General features: G+C 49.5%; 1 protein-coding gene across 3 annotated transcripts in view; it reads right to left on the bottom strand.

The window, feature by feature from the left end:
• Positions 1–7,352: 7,352 nt before the first annotated feature.
• The window catches only part of POLA1 (DNA polymerase alpha 1, catalytic subunit), a 303,889-nt gene continuing 299,585 nt past the window's right edge, over positions 7,353–11,656 (bottom strand). For all 3 annotated transcript variants that reach the window (XM_033850128.2, XM_019927727.3, XM_019927725.3), the window contains one exon: positions 7,353–8,092. In XM_033850128.2, the coding sequence (XP_033706019.1) occupies positions 7,947–8,092 (146 nt within the window). In that variant the 3' untranslated portion in view covers positions 7,353–7,946. The remainder of the gene's footprint in view (positions 8,093–11,656) is intronic.

Consider the following 11,656-nt stretch of genomic DNA (forward strand, 5'->3'; position numbering starts at 1 on the left):
CAGAGCTTTGTATATTTGAAATGTTATAACGCAATTGCACTCAGCGTGGTATGGTAAAAGTTTGTCCTCTTGTAGATTCTTACTGTGTTGTAGATACGGTAGGGTTCCTAGACAAATATTTATGTACTCAAGCCCTTTATTTAACTTATTAACTGTAGAGGCTTCCGAAACCTTCAAGGTAAAGGCAATCGTACAGTACTTTTGTGTAATGTGTAACTGTTATCACTTTTCCTTGCTATCTAGTGGAGAAGTGTCACGCTCAAAATAATAAAAAATATATATATATGTTTAACAAAAGGAAGTGTGAATACTCTCTACAGGCTCTGAGGGGACAGTAGTAGGGAGCCCCCCAGAGGCCGGGCGTGGGCTCCTGCGCCCCGGCACCTCCGGGGTTTATCTGAACTCGCGTTTTCCTGGCAGAGGCCCCTGGTTTGAATCTGATCCTCAAAGGATCCGTAGGGTTTCCTACGAAGGTTAAGATCGCTGCCGCCGCGGCGCTTTCCACGAGCATCTCGGCTTTCCCGGGTCGTGTCGCAGCGGGAGCTGGGGGGCCCGGGGCCCAGAGATGGGGTGGGCTTGAGGGAGGGAGGGTGTACCGTAGGCATTGTTGACTGTGAAGACAGAAATTTGAAGCGAGCGGGAGTCTTGGCTCGGAAAACGAAGGAAACTGCTTGTGGAAAGTGCCACGTACAAGGAAGTGCGCAGTCCGAGATGACAGGTAATGGCGAGAGCGAGGAGCCCAGGCGCTGGCTTCCGAGGGGGCGGGCTCCACGGTACACGCGCGGGTAGCAGGGTGTGTGTGTGTGTGTGTGTGTGTGTGTGTGTGTGTGTGAGAGAGAGAGAGAGAGAGAGAGAGAGAGAGAGAGAGAGAGAGGGAGGGAGGGAGGGAGGGAGGGAGGGAGAGAGGGAGGGAGGGAGGGAGAGGGAGAGAACGCAGGAACAGTGATGGAAAGGCAGCGAGGGGTATCCAAGTGGCAGATCTTAACTCGACAAATGTCATTACATCACTTATCCAGGCATTGGGAAATGTATATACTTAAAAAAAAATCTAAACAACTCAGGTTTCGCGAGGAGACCCAAACAGATTTGCAGTCTGCACCCTCCTGGGCGCACCCCTCGCCGGCGACGACGGTACCTTCTCCCTCCCCCGGGCCCTGCCTGCGCCCCGCCGGGTGACCGCTCGGTGTAAGCCCGCCCGCGGGGGCCGGGTCTCGCCAACGCTCCCAGGGTGATGGGAAAGGGAAGAGAAGCTTAATTAGTTTCAATTTGCAGTAATTAGCGCGCTGGACCTTTGGGGAGAGGGGCAGGCGTGGGGGGGGGGGGTGCGGAATGCTGCGGCGTGACGAGCGCGGCTCTCGGAGCCGGTGCCGCCGCCCCGCCAGGCCGCGGGACAGTCGGTCGCGGCGGGGGTCGCAGGCGTGTCTCCGGGCCGGACCCACCGGGCTCCGCGCGCGCTCCCCGGCCGCGCCCCAGAGAAGGGGGGGCGGGCCCTCTCGCGGCCCAGGGCGCAGGCGTGCGCGGCCGAGGGGCAGGTGCGGGGGCGGGCAGAGGTCAGCGGTGACTCGGGGGTGGGCGACGCGCTCTGCAGCTGCCGCGCTCCGGCTCGGGCGTCCTCGGTTCACCCGCCGGGCCGGAAAGCCGCAGCTCCCCGTCCCCCGGACACCTTGGGGAGCATGCTCGCGGGGTTCAGGGCTGAGGGGGCTCCCCGGACCTTGGCCGTCGACCTTGGCATTGAGCCACCCGGCCCCGGCCCTGGGCTTGCGAGGGCGGCGCTCGCAAGCGGGGGCCCGGCCCGGGGCACCGGGAGTAATCGCCAACTACCTTCGCTCAGCCCTTCTGCCGCATGCTCCTTTCTCGGGGTTTGCAGGCCCGGCGGGAACTTTCTAGGACATCCCCCGAGGTCTGAGTGTCTCAAGCCTTCAGACTCCACAGGGTCTCCTGGGGTGAAGGCCGCTTTCCTGGGGTGGGCAGGGCTACTCGGGAGTTTTGGGTTGGGGGGGGACGGGGAAGTGCAGGAGGGGCGTGAGGGAAAGGGCTTTTTTTTTTTTTTTTTTGGGTGATCACTATCAATTTTCCGTCGATTTTGGCTTTTTGTTTAGGTAGCGGATTTTTTTCCCCCCTCCAGGCTGCCAGTTGGATGGTATACGAGAAACAGTACCATTCTTCCTGTTAATGAAGTCTTTTTTAAGTCATTTTTTCTCATTTGACCCTTCCATGGAGCAGAAGCAAATTGCGTGAAATTACCTCCAAGGATTACATTTATTACTGGCCAATGAGAACCCCTTGCCTTGTTTTACAAACTCTTAATCCTATGTCATTCTGATGCCGCAAACAAGCCCGGTCCTGGGCCTCCTATTCTTTCAACTTTCCCCAGCTGGAGGGACCTCATTCTGCACTTAATATTCCCCATAAATATCACACGCTAAAGACCCCCTGACTTCCAGCAAGTCCACATTAAACATGTGACATGTCACGCATGACAAACTCTGAGTATCTTTTCAAAGCAGCATTAGAAGCAAAGAAACCAATTTTCTTCTCCTTCCAAACCTCCCCAAGTGCTGAATGATGGGGATTGGAAAGAGCCACTGGAGCGTACTTAGGGGGATTTTATGAGATTTTCCAGAATGATTTAATCTTATTGTGAGCATTATTAATGAATGGCAACCCAATTTGGCCCCAATATCTGGGAACGCGGTCACAATGCTGGGAGCGGCTGACCCCCCCCCAACCCTAAGCAAACCTCTTCCACCCTAGAGGAGGCCGTGCAGAGCCCAGGGGAGTCCGGGAGAGCCCCTGTGATGGGGGTACTGCTGTTCCCTATCACACCCAGGCCGAAATGCCCTACCACCCGCCTTCCCAGGGCCACCCCTACAGCATTTTGGGTAAGGGGTGAGGGAGCCCGGTCTGGCCTCTGTGGGAAGGATGAGGGGAAAGGCTAAGTTAATTTGCTACATTTTCAGACAGGCTAGCCAGATCCGGAATGAGCCCCAAAAGGCAAGGCAAGAAGGGAGCAGTTGGCAAAGTATTTTCAGAAGGTGCCCCTAAGTGTTCTTCCGTCACCAGCTACCCATGGGCTGGACTGTGGACAGTTAGGGAGGACAGCTTAGGTTTGTGTGAGAAAGATAGAAAGTGGATGAATTAAGGAGAGTGACCGCCAAAAGGAAGGTTTTGGGACTTGAAACTCAGTCTTCAGCTAAAGTCACCACTATTGGTCCTGGCCAGTTTCCCACTTTTTTTTCTCCTACTACCCCCGCCGCCCATTGGGGCAAACACTTATTATTATTGGTTTTGATCTGTAATGCCAAGAGACAAGGCACTTGTACTTCTCTTTTTCATATCATCTTGAGTGCAAAGATCTTACTAGAATGGAAAAGGGGCTGATGTTAGAGGAAAGGAAATTATACGTAAGTTACTTCAACTTGCTTTTAGAGGAAAAAAATGTGTACGTGAGCATGCACGTACGTGTATACACAGAAGTGTGTCTGAATGAAGGGAGTCTTAAATGGGCCCTAAAATGGTATTTTGGAACACCGAGTTCCACGGAGCAATTGCTTATGTATTTAAGTGACAGTGGCAGCCTGGCTGGGGGGCGGGGATAAGAAAAGCTGTCACCTGACTGGGGCGGGGTGGGGGGGGGGGAGAAGTATTTTTCAAAGGAAAAAGTTGCGTTGTCCCTAGACGTGATTAACAGTCCAGTTTGAAGTATACATTTTTTTCCTTTAAAGAAAAGGGAGTGATTACCAGTTGTACATTAAGAAATGTCATTCAGTAATTTTTATTCATTCTCTGGAAATCTTCGTAAAAGTCTGAATCATACTTCTACAAGCAGCAATTTTGTTAATCCAGGGGGTTATTACTCTGGGCCCTTATTAGGTTCTACACCACTGCCAAGCAATCCTATAACCCTCTCAAAAGAAGTTTACCTCCCTGTTATAAAACCAGTAGTGGTATTTATACTGTGCAATAATTAGTGTATTACTTGAATCCACTAACACGTTCATTTTATCTCTGCACAAAACCTCTAGTCTGCTTATAGAAAGCTTGTGCCTCCTTTGGTGCTGGTAAAGTGGTGAAAGAGTGAATTGAAGGCTGGTTGCACTTTCTCCTTTTGCCTCGCCTTAATTCCCATCTCTTTTTGCTCTCATCCAATTAGCACAGTGTATTAAGCGGTTTATCATCTCATAGTCAGCTATTGAGAGAAACAAGGCGAGCACTTTGCAATAGAACCTGCGCTCCTTTGACACCCTCAGGTACTTACATATTCCACTGTGCTATGAATAATAGAGGAAGAATGGAGCGCTAATTCCCTCATCAAAGAATGCCTTGTCTGCTGCTTTGCTCAACAACACCATTCTGATCAAAAGAAAAGCAATAAAGCTTAGCATAACAAAACGAAACCTACTTATTAGCTTAGTGGTTAAATTAATGCAGAGCCGCTGCTATTCAAAACCAAGGTTTGAAAACAGCCTCCAACAACCTGATAATGCTGCCTTCGGGATGAAGGAATTTTAATCTGAAATTTGAGGCTGGCTCAGATGAGTTAATCTATTAAACTGCTATAAGGAAGCTCCACAGCAAACCGTTCAATTAAGAAATATTTAGGTGAGCAGTGAGAGAGAGAGAGAAGGAGAAAGGAAAGGCGAGGCGGGTTAAACTTTGGGATGAGAGATGGGGGAACTGAATTGAGGGTCTGGGGTTTAGTGTGTTTTTCACAAAACCCTGACACAAGATAGGGAAATCTGCTTTTGGAGTTTCTTTATCTTTGCATTACTTGCCAAACTAATTTAAATGCTATGTTCGAAAAGGCGTGTTGAGGTGTGTCTGTATGTGTGTTGTTGGTAAGAGGAGGTATGGGCTGGAGAAGGGAGTGGCTGTGAGGGGCAACGAATTCATCCCCTTTCACCAGCCTGTCCCAAACTCCAGTCTGTCAACTTTGATTAGCCCCACGTCTTGGGCAACAGTCTCGAGACGAACCCCGTCTGTTTCCTAGACAAATTAAAACCTTAACTGAGCAAGCTCTTGGACGATTTTCAACTTCTGGCCTCCCCTGTTCCCCTTTACATGAAGGAGAGTTGAGAGCAGGTTGTGACCCTTGCTAGATAGATGTGCTCCCTGTCGTAGGCAGACCCTAAGTTCAACAGGAAACATGCCCCTTTCAGATGGGTTCCTTTAGGGCACTAAAGGAAATTTAGTGCCCTAAATTTAGCCTATTTAGTCTGGCCCACAGCATTTAGAATGCCAAGGTTTAGAAATCAAGACACTTCGTGGCATATCTGGATTCCTGGCTTCTCTTGAAAACCAGATCGTATGGCCACCCCGGGCTCTGTCCCTCCCAGAATTGCTGAGTAGCTGCTGCCCCCTTTGGACGGGACATGGCCACTTGGGTTTACCAGGCCCTGCCACTCTCTAGTGTGAACCCAGCCTGTTTCACTTTTATCACCTGAGCTTAACACTCATGCCAGGGAGCCTGTGGAGACATATGGGGAGGCTCCCCCTTGACAAAGAAGTGGGTAGCATCTCTGTACCCATGCGCTGACAACCGATGCAAATCAGGGAGTAGAAACCTTTCTCAGGGAAAAGTGACCATGCCATGTTCCAATCTTCCAACAGAGAGATCCAGTGGAATTCACAGAGTTGCAGTTTCAACTTTCTATAAAATCCTGGAAGCCTCAGATGCCTCCTGGAATCCTTAGGTGCCTCTCAGAAAAGCCTCTTAACTAACCTGGAGTTACTGATCTGAATTAAAAAACATCAACCACTGTGTTAACTCTTTTCGGGAACTGTACTAAGAAATGTCTGACCTTCTATGGACTTTCTACAGAAATGGCTGCTGCCCTCACCGTGATTACAATCTAGATGCAGAGACAAGAAGCAGACCAGTGAGAACCTGTTTCTGTCTCCTGGAGTTTTTTTTTTTAGTGATTTGTTTTTGTTTTTTTGTTTTTGCGGTACGCGGGCCTCTCACTGTTGTGGCCTCTCCCGTTGTGGAGCACAGGCTCCGGACGCGCAGGCTCAGCGGCCATGGCTCACGGGCCCAGCCGCTCCGCGGCATGTGGGATCTTCCCGGACCGGGGCACAAACCCATGTCCCCTGCATCGGCAGGCGGACTCTCAACCACTGCGCCACCAGGGAAGCCCCTCCTGGAGTTTCTTGATGAGCAAGTTGAAGATAACCCTCTATTTGTATTTACCATAATCACCCCAGGTCCCAGAAATCAAGGAAAACGCGCCTTCTCTTCGGAAAGCAAAGTGGGAGTGTGGGCTCAGGAAGCATACATTAGAGAACCGTCTCTATAACCCTCTACGGTAACAGCAAGGAAAAACCACCTAATCCTTAGCTTCCCAGAGCAGCCTGGGTGCTGCAACTTCTGATAGGTCGCAGAGCCTGAGGTGCCAAGGCATTAATTAATTAACCGACACGGCCATTAACCCAGTGTTTCCACTTAGAACCTGAGTATAGGAGACAGAGGAGAAATGAGGAGAGGGTGAGGGAAAGAAAAGAGAAGGCAAAGCAAGATACAGGGCAGCGTCACCTCCACTGCTTAACAAGTAAGCCTTTACTAGGGTCCAAGCCAGGTGACCTTTCTCCCAGGAGCCATCAGCCTTGCTTTCCAAAAGGAGACAGCACTGGGCTCTTGACTTAGCTCTCTTTAGCTGTCCAAGTCAGCAAAGCACATGAGAAGCCATACTTCATCTCTTAAAGGACACAAAGTGCATGGAAATGCCACTCAGAACACTGGAACATACATCACACCGAGGATCTCTGAATGGAGACCTGAGCGGGCTGAGGTTTGGGAATGGGATGGTCTCCAGTCATCCCTTACTCCTGGCTGCCCTCTCCAGTCCAGTCTTCGCACCTGATAAGGAGTCACTGCAACTGATTTCCCTTTAGAAAGCTTTATTCTGAAGTGAAAGAGAAAGCACAGCATATGTTTCTTTTATGAAAATCCATAGGTAGATATTTTTTAAGAATATAGCATAGTTGTACAAGGGGAAATATGTTTTGTTAGTATAATCTTACCAAGAACGTAAGAAAGGAAAGACTGATACGTTGAAATACGTTTGGCTTCTGGCAAAAAGGCACCGTTCTGAAGAAATGAGAAAAATAGCGCCAGGGCCGATTAACCATCTCTCCCCCCAGTTTTTCTGAATATAACACAATGATCCTCACCGCAACCTATACACATTTTTAATGAAATGCTATAGGATGTGAAATTATTTAACATGTGCTTTCCTTTTGTATAAACCTTTACCTAGATTTTCTACTTGAGGAAATAAAAAAGGAAGGTGAGTGTAAAACGGCTGCCCAGTGTGCATGTACGCGTGCATGTTGGGCTTTGGAGAAATTCAATACACAAGTAAGCTCTGTTTAATCTATCTAGTCAGTGCAAGGCTTCTAAATCTCCCCCCTCGGCCACCTATATGACAGAAAGACTGAAAAGGATAGCCACTCCTGGAGCCCGCAGCCCGGGAAGCACTTGGGTTCAGACTGGATTTAACTGGCCCGTGAAAAGGCAAAGTGTCAGCCCTCCGACCAAGCTCCACGAACCCCCCTCTTTCTGGGGGCGCCTCTGCTGAAGGTCCTGGGGCAAAGCTTGGGGCGACTTGCATCCCAGCCACTCTCAATTTCTCTCCCCTCACCGACCCCTCCCCTAGAAATCCAGTCCCCAGTGCGAATGTGACGCAGCCATCTCCAGGTGGTGTTTCGACAGCACGAGGTATACTGTCAGGGGAAGGCGGTTTTGCTGTTCTCTGGTGCTTGGCAGATTAAATATTTTTGCAGTTCCTTCGCCCTTAATAATCCCCCTCCCAAGCAACATCCACACAAACATGATATGTAGTCCCAAAGGAAAAGCGATGCAGGAGAAGCAGCCAGGGCCACGGTGCAGGTGCCGAGGATGCGGGTCTTCCTTCCACCGCCCCCGAGCGTCCACTTCCGGGAACCCCTCAGGACCGCACAGCACAATCGGCAAAGAGTTTGCTGAGATTCACTTCGGAGTAGCCACTTTGGGACAAGAACTGCTCTGCTGTGTTCTTGAGTTTTCTATAGTCCTGAAGAACTTTGGGAGTAAAAAACTGCTTCTTCAACTTATCTAAAAGAAATAAAAGTAAAAGGATTACAAGTCTCAGAGGCAGCTTCTTTTAAAGAGCATTCAGTATTGCTCAAGTACCAGAAGCAGGGGCTGTGCATTCTGTTCTCACCTCCAGGTCAGATGTCCTCACGGTCCTGTGGCTGGTCTACCCCTGGGGCCAGTCCCATGCCGGGGTGGGGGTGGGGAAAGGACCCCAAGATTCCTCTGTAGAAGCCTTTCTTCTTTCCCCCTGCCCGCCACTTCTCAGTACCTAGCTGACTCAGCGCACCGGGGACAGAGCCACCCTCGACTGACGACTGACGGGAACTGCAGGTGCACGGCCGTGTGCGGCAAGCAAGGTGAACTCCACTCCCAGACACCGGATTCGCGGCACTGTCAAGCACATGCACACAACTGCATGCAAAGTTCGGATGTGGCAGGAACTAGTTTGTCTCAAAAGGAAGGCAGAGCCTCCCAACTCAAACTCCCCAGATCAGCTGGGCCGAGTTAGTTTCTTCTAGTCCCTTCCATCTGCGTCCCTCTATTACACAGAATCTCCTCTGCTCCGAGGCGAGGGGTAGGCTGTCTGGAGAGTACCTGCCCATTGGCAAGATTGCTTTTTTCTTCTTTGTCCACACTGTGTGCCCGTGAACTTGAGGGGTACAGCCGTCCTTCCTCTGCTCCTTCCACCCCATTCATCCCTGGCCTTAGAGAAGGGTACTCTCAGCCGGAGAGAGAGGGTCCTTCCTTTCCCTCCCCAGGGTGTGAGACCTCTACATTTGGTTCTTTGGAAGGAGCACTGGGCAGAGATACCCAGGTCTGGTCTTTTGTGGACCGGGGTGAGCCCTGGGGTTGCCAACCCTGCCCAGAATGGTTAAGATGATACAGCTTTTGTTCAAAGCTGCTCAGGAACCCTGTGAGGTGTTTGGAGAGGCCCTTCTAAAAAGAATTCCCCATCTGATGGCTGAGGAAACTGGGCGGTTAAGTCACTTGCCCCAGGGCACATAGCTGGAGATCTAGGATGCAGAAACAGCAAACCCAGGTAGCCAAAACCCTGAGCCCACGCTCGGCAAGGCTCACTGTGCCCCGTGCCCCTCACTGTCCCTGCACCCCGTGTCACTGCTCCCAGATAGAGACGGGCAGGCTCCCAGATGCTGGCCTGGGCCAAGGAGGCTGGGGGGAGCGAGGCTGTCCCGCGCCCCGGGATAGGAAAGCATCGGGAAGGAAACACGGAAGGGAGTGCATATCAATCACCAAAAGAAAAAACCCCACGGAAACAACAGAGCAACAGAGAAGTCTACAAAGCACCTGGAAAATGAAAACTTGGTCTCCAGGTTTTTGTTCCTTAGCTACACATTCGTGTTTGTTCTCCACAACCTTTTCTAAATTACATCAATTGCCTTTCGAAAAACAACAACAAAAAGTTTTGTAGAGAGGATTTGAATGCCCAAAGCGGGTGGAAAGAGGTGAGAAGAGAGAGAGGGGGCGCATCGTTAAGCGAGGAGAGAGACACTTTGAGTTCTAATTATCGGAGTCTGGGAATACACAACAATGGCCCGAGCAGTGGCTGGGAATACACAACAATGGCCCGAGCAGTGGCGGCCCGAGGCCAGCGCCCCATGCATGTGAATGACACAAATGCATGTGTGACGGGGAGAGACATTTACAGAGCTGTGGTGAGACGGAGCAGGGGAGGAAGAGAGAGGGCACAGCTCCTGATGTGTTTACCTCCTCTGCTGATGGGATATTGACTTTTCCCACCAGGTTGGTTAGAAAGGGGACTATTTACGCTGCTACACAGCGGAGTCAGAATGACAACCAGCGTCACTTGGTGCTCTTCTTCGTGAAAGACAACTGTGACCGCCAGCATATCCCATAGCCGGTCAATACAGCCCAGGCACCATTCCACGCCGGTTAGAGATGCAGAAAAAAGCTCCTACTTGCTTCCCCAATGAGAATTGACTCAATAATGTTTGGAAGGTCTTCTAGGAAACAGAACTGCACGAGCTGTCACAGGCCACATCGGGGGTGGGAGCTGAGGTGGGGAAAGGGCTCACCCCTTCTTCGTGGTTTTTCTCTCCCTGCTTTGGGCACCTGGGCCACCCACGTTAGGCTTCTGTCACTCTGTTGCCCTTAATGCTACACCCACCCGCCACTTTAGAACTCAAGGGAAAATCCCAGGGTTAAATGGTGGAAACCAGTTCATGTAGCTGGTAGAACCTGATTCCTTCACCCTGTTCCAGTTTTGGGAGTCAGGGAAGAGGCCATCTAACGAGCACCTGACCCGAAGCAACAACTGCTAAAAGATTTCAAGAGGACATCAGGCAAGAGGCGGAGAAGACGTGCAGCCATCCCGTCCCACCCACAGAGATGCCACTGGCCATGGCTGTTGCTGTCTCAACAACCAACAAAAAAATCCAAACTTCAAGACAGGGAAGGAACACACGAGCACACCAGCAAAGTATACTCTAGTGGACTGAAGTAACACTGGAAGGCACTCATCTTAATACACCAGCAAAGCGAATCTACTTTTCCTGGGAACAACATTTGAGGAACATGTATCTACAGCTTTTTTACCCTGGTCCTTTCTACATGATGATTCCTTAGGGTTATACGCTCATTACCAAAAATATCCTGTCCCCAAGCCCTATGAAAACAATGAAAACCGAGTCAGACTAGACTATTAACTATTCACACAATATTTTATCAGACAAGAAAATGAACTGCTAATTTAAAAGTTGGTTTCTACTAAGTAGAGTCTAAAACCTCAAAATCATGCAAGCTACAGTATTTTCTACATGGGATGAACTAGACCGTCATCTGCATGTTGAACTTGTCTTAAATATTTTATTTAAAAGTCAACTGATCAAATAAGATGTCAGAACTATTTTTTTAAAAAGTGGAGTATTCTCTCATCTAAGGAAACCATCTCTATTTCAGATATTTTATTTCCGTGTCAGTAAACTGAAAATCTCTTTTCAGCTTTACTCTTTGTAAAACCCTTTTTGGACTTAACGAAACACACTGAACTAGAAAGCACGAGGCAAAGACATTTTAACATCGCCTACTGGTTATTTTATTTTAATTAAGGCAGGCTTAGGCACACAGGCAGCAGCCGTCTCTGTTCTGAATGTCTGTTTCATTTATTTCCGTGCAAAGGTATCAAACAACAGTCAGTTATAATTGATTCTGTCAGGTGTTATACAGTCAGTCATAATTGTCTCTGTGTAGAGGTGTGTCAATTTACTATATCTGAATTAAATATTCTGTCAATTATGAAATCAGGTAATAATTTCAGTCAGTGTTTTAATTGCATGGCTTCCCACCATACCGTTCTCTCATTTCCCACCTTTTCTAATCCGTAGCCTCCCTCCCTCAGTGCAACGTGAGCTTTGCTATAAGGTGTGGAACGCAGGAAGCTTTGGGAATTTTGAAAGAAAACCTCTTTACAATTTAAAACCATCCGACCCATAGAGAGCTGTTGGAGCCTCTAGCCTGGCTGTCTTTCTCCTGAATATCAATCAATAACCGAGTCTGGACAATGCACGGGATCTGAAAGATCTCAAGCGACATCCCTGTTTCAAA

This window comes from Tursiops truncatus, chromosome X, assembly GCF_011762595.2.
Source record: "Tursiops truncatus isolate mTurTru1 chromosome X, mTurTru1.mat.Y, whole genome shotgun sequence".
Lineage (NCBI taxonomy): Eukaryota > Metazoa > Chordata > Mammalia > Artiodactyla > Delphinidae > Tursiops > Tursiops truncatus.